The 21,714-nt window shown below is 44.7% G+C and overlaps 1 protein-coding gene across 1 annotated transcript in view; it reads right to left on the reverse strand.

The window, feature by feature from the left end:
- Positions 1–4,666: 4,666 nt before the first annotated feature.
- The window catches only part of SCGN (secretagogin, EF-hand calcium binding protein), a 130,106-nt gene continuing 113,058 nt past the window's right edge, over positions 4,667–21,714 (reverse strand). Inside the window, exons 9-11 of the mRNA XM_075316429.1 lie at positions 12,918–12,977; positions 12,762–12,830; positions 4,667–5,462 (exon numbers count right to left, since the gene is read on the reverse strand). Of these exons, the coding sequence (XP_075172544.1) occupies positions 5,334–5,462; positions 12,762–12,830; positions 12,918–12,977 (258 nt within the window). The 3' untranslated portion in view covers positions 4,667–5,333. The remainder of the gene's footprint in view (positions 5,463–12,761; positions 12,831–12,917; positions 12,978–21,714) is intronic.

Below are 21,714 nucleotides of genomic sequence, written 5' to 3' on the forward strand. Positions count from 1 at the left end.
TAGAGTCCCTTGTCCAATTACTTTTGATCCCTTGAAAAAGAGGAGGCTATGCATTACAGAGCTATGATTCCTAAACCCTTTCTCCAATTTGGATGTGAAAACTCTCATATTGCAGCTGGGAGTGTGCACTTTCAGCCCATATTATATATATAATTGTATTTCTGAACATGTTTTTGTAAACAGCTAAAATAACAAAACTTGTGTCACTATCCAAATATTTCTGGACCTAACTGTATTTGCATTTTGCAGGTAGTAATAAATATTTCATCCCCTACCAACCATTAAGAGTTCTGACTCCTAAAGACCACTTAGGGGTACTTCTCACATAGCGAGATCGCTAGCGAGTTCGCTGCTAAGTCACTGTTTTTGTGACGCACCAGTGACCTCATTAGCGATCTCGCTGTGTGTGACACTGAGCAGCGACCTGGCCCCTGCTGTGAAATCGCTGCTCGTTACACACAGTGCTGGTTCATTTTTTGGACGTTGTTCTCCCGCTGTGAAGCACACATTGCTGTGTTTGACAGCGAGAGAGCAACTATCTGAATGTGCAGGGAGCCGTCGTCTGGAAGCTGCAGACACTGTTAACCATGGTAAACATCGGGTAACTAAGAGAAGCGCTTAGCTTGGTTACCCGATATTTACCTTGGTTACTAGCGTCCGCCGCTCTCAGGCTGCCAGTGCCTGCTCCCTGCACACGTAGCCAGAGTACACATCGGATAAATAAACAAAGTGGTTTGTTTATTAACCCGATGTGTACCCTGGCTACGAGTGCAGGGAGCCAGCGCTAAGCGGTGTGCGCTGGTAACCAAGGTAAATATCGGTTAACCAAGCAAAGCATTTTGCTTAGTTACCCGATATTTACCTTAGTTACCAAGCGCAGCATCGCTTCCATGCGTCGCTGGTGGCTGTGGGCTGGTCACCGGTCGCTGGTGAGATCTGCCTGATTGACAGCTCACCAGAGACCATGTAGCGACGCACCAGAGATCCTGAACAGATCATATCGTGGTCGGAATCGCTGGTACATCGTTTAGTGACACGGTACCCTTAGATGCTCCTAATCAACTCGTTAACTGTATTAAGGATAGCTGTCTTAAATTGTCACCAGTATAAAAGACTCCTGTCCACAGACTCAATTAATCAGTCAGAATCTAACCTCTACAACATGGACAAGATCAAAGAGCTTTCTAAGGATGTCAGGGACAAGATCATAGACCTGCACAAGGCTGGAATGGGCTACAAAACCATAAGGAAGACGCTGGGTGAGAAAGATGCAACTGTTGGTGCAATAGTAAGAAAATGGAATAAATACAAAAGGAGTGTCAATCGACATTGATCTGGAGCTCCATGCAACATCTCACCTTGTGGAGTATTCAGGATCATGAGGAAGGTGAGAGATCAGCCTAAAACTACAAAGGGGGAACTTGTTAATGATATCAAGGCAGCTGGGACCACTGTCACCAAGAAAACTATTGGCAACACATTACGCCGTAATGGATTAAAATCCTGCAGTGCCCGCAAAGTCCCACTGCTCAAGAAGTCACATGTGCAGGCCTATATGAAGTTTGCCAATGAACACCTGGATGATTTTGAGAGTGATTGGGAGAAGGTGCTGTGGTCAGATGAGACAAAAATTGAGCTCTCTGGCATTATCTCAACTCGCCTTGTTTGGAGGAACAGAAATGCTGCCGATGACCCAAAGAACACTGTCCACACTGTCTAGCATGGAGGTGGAAACATTACGATTTGGGGTGTTTCTCTGCTAAGAGCACAGGACTACTTTACCGCATCAATGGGAAAATGGATGGAGCCATGTATTGAAAAATCCTGAGTGACAACCTCCTTCCCTCCACCAGGACATTAAAAATGGGTCATGGCTGGGTCTTCCAGCATGACAATGACCCAAAACATACAGCTAAGGCAACAAAAGAGTGGCTCAAAAAGAAGCACATTAAGGTCATGGAGTAGCCTAGCCAGTCTCTAGACCTTAATCCCATAGAAAACTTATGGAGGGAGCTGAAGCTCTGAGTGGCCGAGCGAGAGCCTCAAAATCTTAATGAGTTAGAGATGATCTGAAAAGAGGAGTGGACCAAAATTCCTCCTGACGTGTGCAAATCTCATCTTCAACTACAAAAAAAAAAAGTCTGACTGCTGTGCTTGCAAACAAGGGTTTTGCCACCAAGTATTAAGGCTTGTTTACCAGAGGGATCAAATACTTATTTCTCTCTGCAAAATGCAAATAAATTAATATAATTTACACAATGTGATTTTCTGGATTTTATTTTGGATATTCCTATCTCTCACTGTTAAAATTAACCTACCCTTAACATTATAAATCAAATAATTATTTCCATCACTGTATATATACAGTAAATAATGCACAGGAACACTTATACTAAGTGTAATTCTCAGTATCTGTATTATTCTATATAGATACATTGCATAGTACCCCTATTCATGTCTTGTATACTGGGTGTAATTATCAGTAACAGTATTATTCAGTATAAATACACTGCACGCTGCCACTTTTCTTGTCCTGTAAACTGGATATAATTCTCAGTATCAGTATTATTATATATGCACAGTGGAATGCAAAAGTTTGGGCACCCCTGGTCAAAATTACTGTTATTGTGAACAGATAAGCAGGTTGAAGATAAAATGATTTCTAAAAGCATAAAGTTAAAGATGACACATTTCCTTTGTATTTTAGGCAATTTTTTTATTTTCATCTTTTTCATTTTTAAATGAACAAGAACAAAAAAGGTAAAATGGCAGATGCAAGAGTTTGCACACCCTGCATAGTTAGTACCTAGTAGCACTCCCTATGGCAAGTATCACAGCTTGTAAATACTTTTTGTAGTCATCCAAAAGCCTTTCAATTCTCATTTGAGGGATTGTCATCCATTCTATCTCGGAAAAGACTTCCAGTTCTGTGAGATTCCTTAGTCACCTTAAATACACTGCTCTTTTGTGGTCTAATCTCAGATTTTTAATGATGTTCAAAAACCTTCAGCTTGAGCCTTTTGAGGTATTTGTGGATTTTGTGAATTGTGGATGTTGACACGTGTTTAGGATCATTATTCCAAAAATAGACAGTTGCACTCTGAAATGCTAAAGCATGCAAACCAGGAATGTAAGAATATAGATATGGATTACTGAAAAGGAAATCTATGAAAAATTTAGATATTTAGCACACAAAAATGGCCAATTCTATATCTGCCCAGTAGCCAGTTCAGTGTAGGTCTCCCAGTAATATGAGATTGCTCCACCTCCACCTCTAGGCGGCCATCCATTGGTCCCACCCTAGCTGGGTACCATTGTACAATCAAAGAGAACTGCTTGTCTAGCCTAAGGCCACTTTCACACTTTTAATATTTGGTGAGTATTCTACATGAGTATTTGTAAGCCACAATCAGGAGGGAACAAGTGCTGGTGGTCTAAACTAACATATCGTCCTTATGGAAGAGGAGAAATGTACCAAACATGAATATCTAATTATACAAATGAGACGGATGAAATAATCAAATGAAACGGTTATACTTCAGCTGTTCATGGAGTCCACTAGGAGCCACTGTTCACAAATGAAAAATCCATCTCGCCTCTTTTTGTTGAAGGATTTTGTTGATGTCCCACCCCTTGTTTGGATGCTTTAATCAACTCAATTCCTGTGAATTCAAAATCCTTGATGTCACCCTATGTGAGATGTTCATATGTCTATCTTTAGCTCTGTCTCCTCTGTTATTAACAAGGTCCTCAATGTGTTTCTCCATTCTTCTTCTTAGTTCGCGGGTGGCTTTGCCCACATATTTAATCCCACAAATGCAGGTTGCCTTGTAGATCACATTTGTAGACCTAGAATTGATAAATTCTCTGATGGTAAAAGTTTCCCTTGTGGTTGAAATAGTGTATGATTTTGCTGGCGTGACATTTTTGCAGGACACATTCACTGCATTTGAAGCAGCATTTTGGTCTAATAGTATAAACAACATCTGAACATGCGGGGGAGATTTTTGGTGATCACCACCGATCACCATAACCCCTATATAGGATAACAAAGATAATAAATCCCTGGTAGAGACTCCATATGTATCAAAAAACCAAAAAGAAAGGAATCACTGACACTACCTTAATGCAAATACATGTACAAGTTTATTAATCAATTGTATAAAAACACGTAGGTTAAAAGAGGTTCAAAGATAGGGTGCTGGAGAGGATACAAAAAGCGAGGAGCTGCATATCACTGCTGAAAATGTACAAAAGGTGCATCAAGTAGTGGCTGTGAACCTGTGTCACCAAGTAATAATACAAGAATTAGCTCAAGGCCTGCAAACAATACCGTATAGACCAAAATAAGGTGCAGCCCAGTGCAAGGATAATGGGCACAAAAGATGGTATGAAAGGTGCCCAGCACACAAGCACTACGCCTGACTGGGATAAAGCCGGGGAGAAAATGAACCCCTAGCACATGGCAAAATACATATAGGTTTGCAGGTCAGAACGGTAAACAAAGACACATACCCATAATAACCGAGTCAGCAGGGGGAAGTGCAGCTCCACAGACCCCAACGCGTTTCGCGAGGGCTTCTTCACTGGGGGTCAACCTGGTTTTTATTATTACTCTTTTCTTCCCGTGAAATGTCTACTTTGAAAAAACACACAAACCAGTTGATTTTACTTTGAAAATAACACAACTTTATTACTTCATTGCAACAATAAATGACAATGAATGTAAGCATTTTTACAGTTACTGAATCTCATACATTCAACAGATGCCACATGATTTACATAGATAAATTATTATTATATTCCACTGGGTTGGTGTAAGGCTGGGGCTACACTGCAACTTCACACTAAAGCGAAGCTTCAAACATTGCACAACTGTCTCATCCTTAAAAAAAGGATCCTTAAAAATGCCACCAATAATCAAAGCTGTACAAAAGTTGTCAATGCCTGCGATACCACAAAGTGCTCACATTGTAATGAGTGTCAAAATTGGTGTAACATGTTATACATTACCTACTGTTAAGTCTTGGACAAAAAAAGACGTGCAACTCTCCAGTGCCAGAAATTGCTGTGTGACCTGGGCCTCAAGATTATTATTTTAATAGAGCTTTCAATTTGTATTAATAGAAGAAAGACAATTCCAGCAGAAACAACTTGGATTCATCAATAGCCTGTCATGCATTCAACTGTGTCTGCACCGCTCATGCATTTTATTTGGAGATACTCCTAACTTCCACAATCACCAGTGTGACAAGGTTCTGTACCAGATCATGGTTAATGTTACACGACCATGTTCTGGCATAAGAGGCACAAGAAGGCTGGTCCTACATGATTCATGGGTTCACTTTTAGACCAAGACATAATGCCAGCTCAGACTTCTGAATCTTGCCATCTCTGTTGACATCACAGTGGTTTAGTAGAATTTTCCGGAACTTATCGAGATCCACCCCACTGATACTTGGCTGTTAGAAAAAGATATCAAACATGATCAAAATATTCTAAGAATATAGAAACTATATATAAAATAATATATTATAGAATAATGTAGAATAGAAAAATAGAATTATAAAAAACAGTAAATTCATATATAAACTACAGAATATAGGTGTGAACAAGTTTGCAACATCAGGATGGGACAAAGAAAAGATGTGAGCTTTTTATGGCAAAATATAACTTTAGGATTCAAACATAATATTACAGTAACTATCTTAGCAATTCATTAAAATCTTGCCTGTTATTTATCCAGTGTGAGATTTGCTAGAAAATATAAATATCTCTTAATTAAATAGACTAAAAGAAAAATATAATAAGTTCTGCAAATGTGTAAATGAGCTACTGAGTTACATAACCATATGAAAGGAAATATTACACAATCCACCTAAAGAGCCAATCCACTTTCCAGGACATTGTTCATGTATGATAGTATCATAGTTTTTAAGGTTGAAGGGAGACTCTAAGTCCATCTAGTTCAACTCATAGCCTAACATGTTGATCCAGAGGAAGGCAAAAAAAAAACCCCCAAAAAACCAATGTGGCAAACAAGCTCCAATGGGGAAAAAAATCCTTCCTGACTCCACATACGGCAATCAGACTAGTTCCCTGGATCAACACCCTGAAAGGCATCCAGGCTCTGCTTAAATGCTAGTAGTGAATCACTCATTACAACATCATGCGGCAGAGAGTTCCATAGTCTCACTGCTCGTACAGTAAAGAATCCTCGTTTGTGATTATGATTAAACCTTCTTTCCTCAAGACGTAGCCGATGCCCCCATGTTCTAGTCGCAGGCCTAGGTGTAAAAAGATCTTTGGAAAGGTCTCTGTACTGTCCCCTCATATATTTATACATTGTGATTAGATCCTCCCTAAGCCTTCGTTTTTCCAAACTAAATAACCCCAAGTTTAATAACCTGTCTTGGTATTGCAGCCCACCCATTCCTCTAATAATCTTGGTCGCTCTTCTCTGCACCCTCTCCAGTTCAGCTATGTCCTTCTTATATATCGGTGACCAGAATTGCACACAGTATTCTAAGTGCGGTCGCACTAGTGACTTGTACAGAGGTAGAACTATATTTTTTTCATGAACACTTATACCTCTTTTAATACATCCCATTATTTTATTAGCCCTGGCAGCAGTTGCCTGACACTGTCCACTAAAGTTAAGTTTACCATCCACCCATACACCCAAGTCTTTTTTTGTGTCTGTTTTACCCAGTGTTCTACAATAAGTACATAATTATACATTTTATTTTCTCTACCCAAATGCATGACCTTACATTTATCTACATTAAACTTCAATTGCCACTTATCAGCCCAATTCTCCAATTTACATAAATCGCCCTGTAATATAAAATTATCCTCCTCTGTATTGATTAGCCTGCAGAGTTTAGTATCATCTGCAAATATTGAAATTCTACTCCGCATGCCCCCAACAAGGTCATTAATAAATATGTTGAAAAGAACTGGGCCCAATACTGACCCCTGTGGTACCCCACTATGAACTGAGACCCAGTCCGAGTACGTACCATTAATAACAACCCTTTGTTTCCTATCACTGAGCCAGTTTTTAACCCAGTTACACATATTTTCCCCTATCCCCATTATTCTCATTTTATGTACCAACCTTTTGTGTGGCACCGTATCAAAAGCTTTTGAAAAGTCCATATACACAACCTCCACTGCATTTCCCTGGTCCAGGCTTGAACTTACCTCTTCATAGAAGCTGATCAAATTAGTTTGACAGGATCGATCCCTCATAAACCCATGTTGATACTCTGTCATAAGGTTATTTTTGTTGAGATACTCCAGTATAGCATCTCTCAAGAAACCCTCAAGGATTTTACCAACCGTAGAGGTTAAACTTACCGGCCTATAATTTCCCGGTTCAGTTTTTGTCCCCTTTATGAATATTGGCACCACATTTGCTATGCGCCAGTCCTGCGGTACCGACCCTGTTATTAAGGAATGTGTGAAGATTAAAAATAATGGTCTATCTATCACAGAACTCAATTCCTGTAGTACTATGGGGTGTATGCCATCCGGGCCCGGAGATTTGTCAACCTTAGTGATTTCGAGGCAGCGGCGTACTTCCTGCTGGGTTAAGCAGGTAATATTCAAGGGTGAATTTATGGTATCACTGGTCATGTCATCTGCCATGGCATTTTCTTGTATAAAAACTGTAGAAAAAAAGTCATTCAGCTGGTTGGCTTTACCCTCATCCCCCTCCACCATTTCACCAAGACTATTTTTAAGGGGGCCAACACTATCGCTTTTCAGTTTTATACTGTTTATGTAGTTAAAGAATATTTTAGGATTATTTTTACTTTCTCTCGCAATGAGTCTCTCTGTCTCAAACTTAGCTAACTAAATTTGCTTTTTACATATTTTATTTAATTTTCTATAATTATATAATGCCTCATCACTACCTACCCTCTTTAATTCTTTTAAGGCTTTCTGTTTTTCTTTTATTGCTTCCCTTACAGCTCTATTTAGCCATAGGGGTTTCCTCCTATTTCTAGCATGTTTGTTCCCATAGGGTATATTTTCTGCACAAGCCCTATTCAGGATGCTCATAAATGTCTCCCATTTGCTTTGTTTACTTTTATTACTTAGTACATCATCCCAGTTTATTGCACTAAGATCATCTCTCAACCATTTAAAATTTGCTTTTCTGAAGTTTAGTGTCCTTGTAGCCCCTCTACTATACATCTTACTAAAGAATACATGAAAACTTATTATTTTGTGATCACTATTCCCCAAGTAACCCCCAACTTGTATATTTGATATGCGGTCTGGCCTATTGGTAAGTACAAGGTCTAGTAGTGCTACCCCTCTTGTGGGGTCCTGTACCATTTGTGAAAGGTAATTATCTTTCATTGTTATCAAAAATCTATTTCCTTTGCTGGAACTGCAAGTTTCTGTAACCCAATTTATATCAGGATAGTTAAAGTCCCCCATAATAATTACCTCTCCGAGACTCGGAGGAATGTAGGAATGCTCGGTGCACCATCACATTATGGGTGTTAGGTTTGAGCATTCCTACATGAACAGTGTCCTGGAAAGTGGATTGATCATCGTAAGGCAGTTGAATGGCCATGAAGGTCTCCTAATCTGACCCCCATAGACTTTTATCTTTGGGGTCATCTGAAGGCAATTGTCTATGCTGTAAAGATACAAGATGTGCAGCATCTGAAACAACTGATACAGGAAGCCTTTGCTAGCATTTCTTCTGCGGTGTTGCTATCAGTGTGTCAAGAGTGGGAGAAGAGGATTGTAAATAACTAATGAACAAATAAAGTTACATTAAAACCAAGCATGCCATTGTTTTTCTTGTGAAATTCTCAATATGTTTGATGTGTTACATGACCGTCTTCCCATTGAAAAAAATAAAGTTGGATCGAAATTGGCCAACTTCAAAATGGCCGCCATGGTCACCGCCCATCTTGAAAAGTTTCCCCCCTCCCATATACTAATGAGTCACAAACAGGAAGTTGACATCACCAACTATTCCTATTTTATTTAGGTGTATCCATATAAAAGGCCCAGACTATATATTCAATCAGCAAAGGAATAGATAGCGTTAAGCATGTATTGTGTATGTTACATCATCTATTAATTATTGTTAGTCAAATCTGATAATAATTAATATCAGGAGTTAGCCCATATTACATTATTAACAAGACAGCTTATTGTCGATAATAATTATTATTGCCACTAACTGTAACAGCATTCTAAGCAACTTTGAAAACAATGCGCCAATTGCATCCACGTGGAAATCATAGTAGTGTATACTATATATATGTAGTATACTTCAGTTAAAATTATTATGGCAAATTACAGCATACTAGGCTGTTTATGTATCTTGTAAAGTATTGATAATTTCATAAGAATAAACTAAATCTATTTGAGGTCTTGGATATGGTTAATTAATTAGATGAAAATAATATTTGTAGATCAGTTGCAACTAGAAACTCAATCAAATCTGAACCTATGGCCTGATTTAGATACACAGATAATTAGGAATGAGAAATCCTAAGAACATTCTTTTTTCCTGATTATCCATCTGTCTAAACAGGCAATCACCCGACGAATGATGAATGGGATGATTCACTGAATCCTGATTTGAACAGGGAGTATGAGGTACTTTGCACACTACGACATCGCAGCTGCGATGTCGGTGGGGTCAAATCGAAAGTGATGCACATCCGGCGTCGCTGTAGATATCGGAGTGTGTAAATAGTTTTTTATACGATTAAAGAGCGCAAAAGCGTCGAAATCGTATCATTGCTGTAGCGTCGGTCATTTCCATAATTTCAGAAGGACCGATGTTACGATGTTGTTCCTCGTTCCTGCGGCAGCACACATCGCTGTGTGAAGCCGAAGGAGAGAGGAACATCTCCTACCTCATGCCGGCTATGCCCTCCGCTTCTATTGGCCGCCTGCCGTGTGATATCGCTTTGACGCCGCACGACCCGCCCCCTTAGTAAGGAGGCGGTTTGCCGGCCAGAGCGACGTCACAGGACAGGTAAGTCCGTGTGAAGCTGCCGTAGCGATAATGTTCGCTACGGCAGCTATTACACAATATCGTATGTGCGAAGGGGGCGGGGACTATCGCTTGCGATGTCGTAGTGTGCAAAGTATCCCTTAAGCCTGCTTTACACGGGACGACCGATCGTGCGATTTCACGATCGATCGTACCCGCCCCAGGTGTTTGTGCGTCACGGACAAATCACTGCCCGTGTCGCACAAAGTCGTGAAACCCCCGTCACACGCACTTACCTGCTGTGCGACGTCGCTGTGGGCGGCGAACGTCCACTTCCTGAATGGGGAGGGACGTTCGGCGTCACAGCGACGTCACACACCCGCCGGCCAATAGAAGCGGAGAGGCGGAGATGAGCGGGAAGTAAATATCCCACCCACCTCCTTCCTTCCGCATAGCCGGCGGGTGCCGCGGGACGGAGGTAAGCTGCTGTTCATCGTTCCCGGGGTGTCACAACCGGCGCCATTTTAATTAAACGAGATTATGAAACTGATCGACGAGTACACGACTCACGATTTGTGAGCGATACTGCGTCGCTCGGAGGTGTCACACAGCCTGACGTCGCAAGCGATGCCGGATGTGCGTCACAAAAACCGTGACCCCGACGATCTATCGCATGATAGATCGTCTCGTATAAAGCCTGCTTAAGGCCCTGTGCGCACTTACCGTTTTTTCCGGCGGATTTCCTGCGGTTTTGCTGCAAGTTTCACTGCAAAAAATGTTCATAACATCTCTGCAGTGATTCACCAGCAAAACCTATGGGGAAAAAAAATGCTGTGCGCACTATGCGGAATTTGACAACTGCATGTTTTGCTGCGGGATTCCCGCAGCAAAAACAATTGCATGTCATTTCTTTTCCGCAGGTCCCTGCGGGATTTCACTCCATTGACTGCAATGTTATAGTGAAATTCCACAGGGAAGTGATGTCATTACAGGAAGAGGAGCAGACACACACACATCACAGACAGACATAGAACACAGACATAGATCACAGACACATCACTCACACACAGACATAGAACACACACACATCACTCACACACAGACATATAGACTACACATACAAATCAAACGGAAATATAGAAAAAAAAAAACACGTGGGCTCCGCCGTAGTTTTACCTTCCAGCCAAGGTAAGCACACAGTGGCGGGCCGGTATTCTCAGGCTGGGGAGGGCGGGGGGCAGGGTTAATGTCCCTCCTCCTCCTGCAGCCGAGAATATCAGCCGCAGCTGCCCCGGGACTGTCGCATGCATTATGGGACAGTCCCGGAGTGTCCTCGGCTCTTCCAGATGCTGTGATACGGTGGCTATCCAGGTAATAACGAGTTAATGGCAGCGCATTAACTCCAGGCTTGATCATGGCAGCGTCTATGAGACAGCTGACATGATCAACCCGTAAGTAAAGTGAATAAACACACACCGAAAAATCCTTTATTTTAAATAAAACACAAAAAAGCCTCCTCTTTAACCCCTTTATTAACCCCTCCCATCACACAGCTCCGGCGTAATCCACAGCTCCGGCGTAATCCACGTCTTGCGCTGCTTGCATCCAGAAGCGAGTGACACAGACACAGGCTGAATGCAGCCTCGCAGCGAGCCTGCAGAGGTAACCACAGGGCATTTCCCACGGCCGTTAATGTGAACTCACATTACCGCTTGGGAGAAATGCAGCGTGTGCCCGCAGGGACTCTATCTATCTATCCCTCTATCTATCCTTCTATCTGTCTATCTATCTATTCCTCTATCTGCCTATTTATCTATCTACTATCTATCTCAGAAGGAAATTACCTTTTTTTCCTTTGCACTGCATGGAGTGCATTAAAGCACATGTACCAACCCGCACGCGGCAAAACCGCGGCGATACCGCGAGCAATACCGCGGTAAAACCGCGGCAAAGCGCATGCAGTTTTCGGGTGCGTTTTTTTACCGCGGGTGCGGTAATCTTTCAGACCCTGCGGAATTTTCTTAAGAAACTTCCGTTTTCCAGTGCACACAGGGCCTTAGACCAGATGAATCTCCTCCAACCCTACCATTCTATGATTCTAAAATGCTCATTGGTCAGGTGAGATGATTTTTCACAAAGCTTAAATATCATCTGTCTCAGCAGCACATTATCCATGTTGCAAAGAACCATTCCCAGTGTTTTGTTTTTTATATAGAGTCAGAAGTTACTGTCACAAGTTGGCAACGTGGGACCGAAGCGGCGTCAGTAAAAGATGAAGCAGCCAGACGGTGAGTGTATGACAGGGGGCAAAACCAATCAGTTCTCATTTAGTGGCCTCCATCGGGCAGCTTAAATAGGCCCTACACAGGACTGTCTGGGATTTACAGGAACACTAAAGCCACTTTCCCCTTAATCTCTATTGTTAAAGTACATTATGTAAAGGGTGTTTTTAAGGTTATTTGTGTCATATTTCAAAAATAAGCCACCAATATCTGATTAAGAGGAGAGGAGTCCAAAGGAAGTGGCTCATATCATACTACTTGGTCTCCTATTATATTCACTTGCTGCGCAGTTGTAAACCCAATAGGGTATTGAGCAGTATAGAACTTTCCAAATGACACTTCTACTTTGCTCTATTAGTTGGTGTCAGTTGAGGTGTATTGGCCACCAAAGTCTATCCTAATACAACACTAATACCTAATGTTTCTCTGCATGACCTCTGTTAGTTGAATGTGGTACTTGGCTAAAGAATTTGGGAACTTCTACTAATGAGCAAAAATACCTTTACAAGTTCCATCATGTCTTTTACGAAGCCATCTACTTCAGGACCCTCCAATGCTCCTGTTTTACTCTAGGAAATGTAAAAAAAATTGCATTATAGTTTTTTTTTTACTGTACATGTCACTTTTATATTGACAGTAGGAAAAAACATACTTACTACATCATAGTGTGCAAATATGGTTTCAAAGTCTCTTTTTCTTTCATCTTGGCTGCTCGCCTAAATAGAAGAAATTTAAATAATATCATATCAAGAGAAAGTTATAAATTATGAAATGGGTGACACAAAAACGATTATTTTTTTTATAAAGGACGTTTCACCAGATTTAGTATGTAAATTTGTTTATATCATGGAGTAATGGCTGCAGAATTTAATATAATGTGTTTCCTATATTATAATTTCTCGTCTCTGTTGCAGATATTAACTTGTAAAATTGAAATTCTAATTTCTCTTTCAAACAAGGGGGCATCAGCAGAGATTCATCTGTAAGGGCAGTTACTTTTTCTCTGAATGATGTTGACCAATGATAAGTAGGCAGCATCATGCTGGGGGAAAAAGAACACACCACTAGAAAAGCTTAGAGCTTCTTAGGACATTTTACTGTTAAATATATAATGACACACAGACCTGCTCTTCTCACTGATTTCATTTGGAGGGGAGTATAGCAAATCTTTGTGTTATGACCAATACCTCCTCTGATCTCTTCTCACAGCACTGTCAGCTCTGCTCTACTCCCCTCACGCTGACTGCCATGAGTGAGGAGCTGCAGAGATGTCTGTAATGACACACAACTCTGTTCTTCTCCCATCCCCACTTCTAATCACAGTAGATGCCAGAAGTAATATTAGCCAGGAGAGCAGCACTGTGTGTCATTATATGTCTCACACAGAGAAAGCAAAGTCTGATATTTTCTGAGGACGTTCTTTTTTGTCCCCTGCATGATGCCTCTTAGGGGAACTTTGCACGCTGCGACATCGCTAGCCGATGCTAGGGATGCCGAGCGCGATAGTACCCGCCCCGTCGCACATGCGATATCTTGTGATAGCTGCCGTAGCGAACATTATCGCTACGGCAGCTTCACACGTACTTACCTGCCCTGGGACGTCGCTCTGGCCGGCGACCCCCCATCTTCCTAAGGGGGCAGGTCATGCGGCATCACAGCAACGTCACACAGCAGGCGGCCAATAGAATCGGAGGGGCGGAGATGAGCGGGACGTAAACATCCCGCCCACCTCCTTCCTTCCGCATAGCCAGTGGAAGCAGGTAAGGAGATGTTCCTCACTCCTGCGGCTTCACACACAGCGATGTGTGCTGCCGCAGGAAAGAGGAACAACATCATATCTCCTATTGGTGCGACATTATGAAAATGACCGAAGCTACACAGGACACCGATTTACGATGCTTTTGCGATCGTTTATCGGCGCATCTAGGCTTTACACGTTGCGACGTCGTTACCGGCGCCGGATGTGCGTCACTTTCGATTTGACCCCGACGATATCACAGTAGTGATGTCGCAATGTGCAAAGTACCCCTTACTTATGATTGGTCCATTTTAAACAGGGAATAAATAAATCAATTTTGAGCCAAAAATGTTGCATATATTATAAAAAATGATTTTCTATAGATTTTGATTTATATAATTAGAGAGTTGTTACAAAAGTATATAAAGCTAAAGGCCCTGTCACACACAGAGATAAATCTTTGGCATAATTGCATCTGGTGTTTTTGATTTTAATATATTTTAATCACTCAGTGATGCTGCACCTGCACTCACCTTGCATATAAGGGCGGGTGCAACATCCCTGACTTCACTGGACCCGTAGAAGCAAGTTATTTGCGAAACGGCCCGCCGTTGTCCGGCGTTGCACGTCCTCACCCTCCCTCACAACCTGTATCCCTGATATGTGCATGGATTAAAGCTTCATCTTTCATCCAGATCCCTGTGGAGTGCGACCTTCTTTTCTTTTCTTGGATCAAACTTTATTATATTACATATATAAGGACAAAGTTAAAATATAATATCAGGCAGAACACAGCAGGAGGGGAAGAGGTAAATGATCCAAGAGCGGCACAGGTGAATAGAGCAAGTAATTCACTAAAAAGGCATAAACCCCATCACATTGAACATATTGTGCATGTTTTTGCCTTGATATTTATTTATTGTCTATTACATCCTGCAGCCACTTAGAATATACAATGTTTGATGAACTTTATGTCTTTTCAGTGAATTACTCACTCTATTCACCTGTGCTGCTCTTGGATTATTTACCGCATCCCATCCTGCTGTTTTGTTCCTCGTACATATTCACTGCATTGTAACCTTGTCCTTATATACGTAATGTAAAAAAGATTGACAGATCTATTACTCAACTACTGGCTACATATATTTTTTTGTGAAAGGATAAAGTAACAACCCTCAGAGACAAATCTCTCCTACCCCCACCTTGTTTGAAGGGGTAATTAGCATACAATCTTTACAAGCTAATATTTTCACAACAGACATGAGAAATAAAATCTTAAAAATATGTTTAATACACCTATGTAGCCACAATTCCATTATGAGGCCAGTTTTATATGCTAAAACCGGTGAAAGTGTCACGATGTGGCTTGAGGTGTCACGCCTGGTATGAGGGGTCTCCTGGCGAATGGCACAACACAGTGGGAACGCCTAGGTAGTGTTACACCAAGGGAGGGGAAGACCCCTGGCAAGTGATGCTACACAAAGGATACACAATACAATGGTAAGCCCTTGCGCTAGGGAGAAAAGAGTGGAGTCACATCTTAACACTCACTTGATCCCTGCACTCACAAACATCCCTAGATTGGTCCTTTCCCCGTGCGCCAATCATGTGCCTAGGCCCTCGCTGGCCCTGAACTCACTCTGACTAGTGAGGGCCTGTGAAATACAATTGGATGTGTTTAAAAATGTTTCTATGCTGAGATAATCTTATAAATGTGCTCCTGTTGAGTACTGTGTAATGGGTGTATCTGAGCATACAGGGTCATGGTCTGATAATACCACATCTCCTGGGCACAGGTGGAAGTAAAACAGTATACAAACATGACAACATGGGATAACAAAATTGTTTCTTTGAGATAAAACATTTTTTAACCCCTTAACGACCGCGGGCAGTAAAATTACATCCCAGCGGTCACAGTGTTAATCCCACCCGACTGCCTTGGGCAGCTGGTGGGGATCCGCACACATGTCAGCTCATTTGTACAGCTGACATGTGTGCCTAGCAAGCCGTACCTGTCAACCCCTTAAATGGTGCTGTCAAAATATGACAGCGCCATTATAATCGCGGTTACGACTAAAATTTACTCACCGCCTGACACCAGAAGTCACGTGACGTGATCACGTGGATCCGATCTTTGTCATGCTAGCACAGGGTCATGTGATGACTCCTTAAGCTCACATGGCTCACTTCCTGTTTCACCCAGCTGAGAGCAGTGTGAGACAGGAGATAATCATTTCTGGTGTTCACAATGGTGTAGCTATGATCAGCAGAAATGAATAAGGGATCAGACAACTGATCCTTATAGTCCCCTAGGGGAACTAGTAATATAAAAAAAAAAGTAAACAAAAAAAAAGTTTTGAAAAATTAAAAAAAATTAAAAAAATAAAAGTTCAAATCACCCCCATTCGACCCATTGAAAATTAAAGGGTTAAAAAAATAAAAAATATACACACATTCGGTATCGTCGTGTTCAGAAATGCCCGATCTATCAAAATATATTTGCAATTCCTGTATGTCACTCATAACTGCATGTCTTCTGATTTTCACTTATCCGCTTGTCTACCTGCCATTAAGAATACCCTGCTTTATTGGTCCTCAGTGTTTAATGTGCCAATGTCGCGGGCGGGAAGGACGCCGTCGCTGCTGCGCTCTCGCTAATGCTCGGGTCCGGCGCTGCTGCGATGGCTGCTCGGTGGCTCGAGCGGTGGGCCGGATGCGGGGACTCGAGCGGCGCTCCTCGCCCATGAGTGAAAGGGGTGGTTGGTTTGGGGGATTTAGTCCGTGACGCCACCCACGGGTCGTGGTGAAGATGGGCACCACCGCTGCTGGTGATGGGGATCCCGGGAGCGATGGTAGGGAGCAGCTGGGATGTTGTTTTCCCCCTCCGTGGGTAGGGGTCGGTGGTCTCGGGGCCCGATGATGTTGTGACGGGGAGGCAGGGTTGGTGAGGTGCAGGGTCGCAGGGACAGTGCGACGCGGTGCCGGATGGCACGGGTGTACTCATTCAGCAAGAAGGGTATAAAGTCCTCGGTAAACCAAACGACTGGATGGACGGGTCCCGCAGCCGGCTGCAGTGTCTCTCCCCGGACAGGTGATGGGGGCTGTCTTTCCATGCACCTTGATGTTCTTCTGCTGACTACTATGGATTCCCAATGGTAGTCCGCTCCCCGGTGTATGGGTACCGGAGGAGCCCGTTTGCCCGCAGACGCTGGCCCTTGGGTCTCTAGCCTTAGGCGGTAGCTGTATACCCTCACGGTGTGGGCGGTTGCCTTCAATCGGGACTTTTGCTGTTGTGAAACCCCTGAGGTTCCAGTCACATTCGGATCTGACTATTGTCGGCGGCTCCAAGCCTGGTCGGGGTCCGATGGCCCTGCCTGTGTGTGCTGGCTTCACTTCGCTCCCCGGTCGGTACCAGCGGGCCGTCGCCCGTCCCCGGTCCTACGGTTCCGCGTTGCTCCACCACTCCTGCAGACGGCTACCACCGTCTGCCAACCTTGCTATCAGTGCCTGGGCCACAAACCCAGACACCCAAGTGTTTACTCCTCTCACTTCCACCTCCTGGACTAAAACTAAACTTTTCCCGCCTCCAGGCCTGTGAACTCCTCGGTGGGTGGAGCCAACCGCTTGACTCCGCCTCACCTGGTGTGGACATCAGACACTGGAGGGAGGCAACAAGGGTTTTGTGTTTGGCTGTTGTCCCTGTCTGATGGGGGTGTGGGGTGTTTGTGTGTTATCTGTGATGACCTGGCTAGGCCAGGGCGCCACATTCCCCCTTGGTGAAATGCAGACCGTCCACGGGCTGCCCGTCCATCACCGGTTTTATTTTTCAACTGTAAAAAGATAAATTAACATGTAAAACATTTTAAACATACGCATTTTTGTTAGAACACTTCAAATGTTGCACATATATATAACATTTTTAATAATGACGGACGGATGTCTTCCGCTCTCCCACCCAAGCAACCTAGCCCTGATGCTGCCCCTAAGAAGTGGGCAGCACCCCTTGACCCCAGTCCAGGTTCAGGCTGCCCGAGCGGGAACGGGTACGGTTTCTCGCACCCGGCTGTCACTTCAGGGGACCCCACGTCCTTGGGGGACCCCTGACCCCCGGAGGATGGCCACCGGTCCTGGTGGTGGCTGGGCACCAGCCTGCTCTGCTGTGGGCCCTTCCTCCAATCTGCCTCTCCGGAGGCGGCTCCGCGGAAAATCAACCCTCAACTTATTTACAATCCCACAAGTTCGTGGGTGGCCTGCCAGTTCTCAACCATGTCCATGAGTAGTCTCTCATGCAGGTTGGGTAAAAGCACACAGGGTCCCTCCGGGGACAACTTGCCGGCAACGGCCGGAATAATCAGGTAGACAATCAGGTGAAGGTCACGGTTCATTAGAGTCATTCAAACAAACTGCTGAGGGTCCCAATGGGGGACAACTGCTTGCAACGACGAACCGCTGCCTATTCCACCTCTTCCTCTGAGGTGGCCTCGCCCTCCGCTGTTAATATTGCAAACATCTGGTGGCAGGCCTGGTGAGAGAGGGCCGCCCGGTATCCATTCTCTCCACCGCGCGGGACATAGAAAGCTACTGGCACATTGCCGTTGGGAAGGCTCTCACCTGCTTCCTCGGATTCCGAGACCGGCTCCGTGTCAGCCCCCGAGCTGCTGCTGTCATCTGACTCCAGGGAACTAATGGTGGGACTTGGTAGGTCGGTAACGGTTTCCAGCTGAGCCCAGACTCGTGGCTCCTCAGTGGCAAGCGACCCGTCCTTGGCTGGGGTATGGAGGTCTGCTATCGGTTCTTCTACGTTACCCGCTCCAGCGATTGATGGGCTGGCTTCCTCTCGGGCCTCTAGGCCCTGGCGGGGCAACACGGACTCTGCCACCTCCATCGGGGACGGTGATCTGGGTGGGGTTGTATGGGCGGTCAGCACAGGCGATGGGTCAGGCTCAGCTGGGGCCAGGGGTAGACCGAGTCCTTCAGCCGCAGCAGCCGGTCCTCTAGGGACACAAGGATGTGGGTCTCTCACCAGCTCCTCTAGCAATGTCTCTATTTCATGCGCCTGCACGACCGCAGCTAGCTCCTCCATCTCAGCGGTCCAGCGATCTAGCAGGTTCCGTACTTGGGCCCGGTTACGGCAGCACAACAGCATCACTTGGGTGTTCAGCCAAGCCGCCGTCCCGGGGGCAGGCTCCGGAGATTCAGGCCTCTCTGATGGTGCGGACATGTTGCAAGCTGCTTCCAGGAACCGGTTATGTTTGCAGAGTCCTGGCGTCCCCGCTTCTATAGCCTCGGCTACATCAGGCAGACACACTCTCGTGTCCCCTTGGTATTCTTCAGCACTTCCGTTTGTTGGGGGCGGGGCTTCGCTTTCGCGCCTTCCCTGCTCGGAAAAGATGCTCGAGTCAGAGATTTTCGCGCCAAGATGGCGGCGCTTCCAAATTTTCGGCCGGACACTGCCGGCGGAGATCACAAGGCGCACTTCTACTGGTAAGTAGAGGGGTTCAATCCTGTTCGTGACACCAAGTTGTCGCGGGCGGGGAGGACGCCGTCGCTGCTGCGCTCTCGCTAACGCTCGGGTCCAGCGCTGCTGCGATGGCTGCTTGGTGGCTCGAGCGGTGGGCCGGATCCGGGGACTCGAGCGGCGCTCCTCGCCCATGAGTGAAAGGGGTGGTTGGTTTGGGGGATTTAGTCCGTGACGCCACCCACGGGTCGTGGTGAAGATGGGCACCACCGCTGCTGGTGACGGGGACCCCGGGAGCGATGGTAGGGAGCAGCTGGGATGTTGTTTTCCCCCTCCGTGGGTAGGGGTCGGTGGTCCTGGGGCCCGATGATGTTGTGACGGGGAGGCAGGGTTGGTGAGGTGCAGGGTCGCAGGGACAGCACGGCGCGGTGCCGGATGGCATGGGTGTACTCACTCAGCAAGAAGGGTACAAAGTCCTCAGTAAACCAAACGGCTGGATGGACGGGTCCCGCAGCCGGCTGCAGTGTCTCTCCCCGGACAGGTGATGGGGGCTATCTTTCCTGCACATGTTCTTCTCCTGACTACTATGGATTCCCAACGGTAGTCCGCTCCCTGGTGTAAGGGTACCGGAGGAGCCCTTTTGCCCGCAGACGCTGGCCCTTGGGTCTCTAGCCTTAGGCGGTAGCTGTATACCCTCACGGTGTGGGCAGTTACCTTCAATCGGGACTTTTGCTGTTGTGAAACCCCTAAGGTTCCAGTCACATTCGGATCTGACTATTGTCGGCGGCTCCAAGCCTGGTCGGGGTCCGATGGCCCTGCCTGTGTGTGCTGGCTTCACTTCGCTCCCCGGTCGGTACCGGCGGGCCGTCGCCCGTCCCCGGTCCTACGGTTCCGCGTTGATCCACCACTCCTGCAGACGGCCACCATCATCTGCCAACCTTGCTGTCAGTGCCTGGGCCACAAACCCAGACACCCAAGTGTTTACTCCTCTCACTTCCACCTCCTGGACTAAAACTAAACTTTTCCCGCCTCCAGGCCTGTGAACTCCTCGGTGGGTGGAGCCAACCTCTTGACTCCGCCCCACCTAGTGTGGACATCAGACACTGGAGGGAGGCAACAAGGGTTTTGTGTTTGGCTATTGTCCCTGTCTGATGGGGGTGTGGGGTGTTTGTGTGTTATCTGTGATGACCTGGCTAGGCCAGGGCGCCACACCAACAGGCAAAACATGGCTTCTGTGCCAACACCTTCAGTTTGTGTTGTCCACACTGACTTGTGGCTTAAAAAAATCCATCTCATTATGTCAGCTCATAATTGAAAATACAGAACTCAAAGCAATAAAATAAGCTCTAATAAGGCTATATGGAGGAAAATCTAAGAAGTTATGGTTCTCAAATTGCAATGATAAAAAAGGTAAAAAATAAATGTGTACTCTAGAATACCTTCATACCTAAGAGCATTAAATGGGTTGTTTCACAAGAAAATTAATGTTTTTCAACATTAGCTAGTGGCAATTTTTTTTCTGCAGGATAAAACTTTACATAAAACAATGCCTTTGGCTGTGAAGCACCCCCATATCATTAGGCTGCCTCCACCAAACTTGGCAGTTCCTTCAATTTCTCTATCCGTTAGCCCCTTTTTTCCCTGGTCTATTGATTTTCGTATCATGGCTCCAAATAATCCATTTCCAATCTTCCACTGTTCACTTTTCATACTTTTTTGTAAACTTCAGCCAATGTTTCTTATTACAATATTGAAGTTGAGGCTTCTTCACCTTTTTTGGTCCACAATTCCAGTCTTGTGTAACGTGCGTCGCATCATGCTTACATGGACGTCTGTGATCTCACTATTAAAAAGCACTGCCGTGTTTGTCGCCAGACCTGATAGAACTTGTGATGAGCTGTCTTGTTGACTCCGATATTTTGCCTGCACGTCCACCTGTTAGCTTTTGAATGGATGGACTTAATTTTGTTTTCTTCAATCTGTCATGGAACTCACATGATGCAGTTTGGCAATTTTCTTGGCCAAGAGACCACTATCGATGAGCTGGATGATGCGGTTTCTTTTTTCTTGGGAAATCTTCTTCATGCCTGCTGCTTGATTTGAACCAGTGACCTTTCGCTTGGGAATTCACCTAATATGTGCTGCCCCCTTGTTGGAATTTACAAGTTTTATGACATATTTAACAGTAATTAATGAGATATTTTTTATTTATTTAATAATGGGTCTTTGTGCATTATTTATATCCCTACGGGTCTGC

Source organism: Anomaloglossus baeobatrachus, chromosome 6 (assembly GCF_048569485.1).
Source record: "Anomaloglossus baeobatrachus isolate aAnoBae1 chromosome 6, aAnoBae1.hap1, whole genome shotgun sequence".
Taxonomy (NCBI): domain Eukaryota; kingdom Metazoa; phylum Chordata; class Amphibia; order Anura; family Aromobatidae; genus Anomaloglossus; species Anomaloglossus baeobatrachus.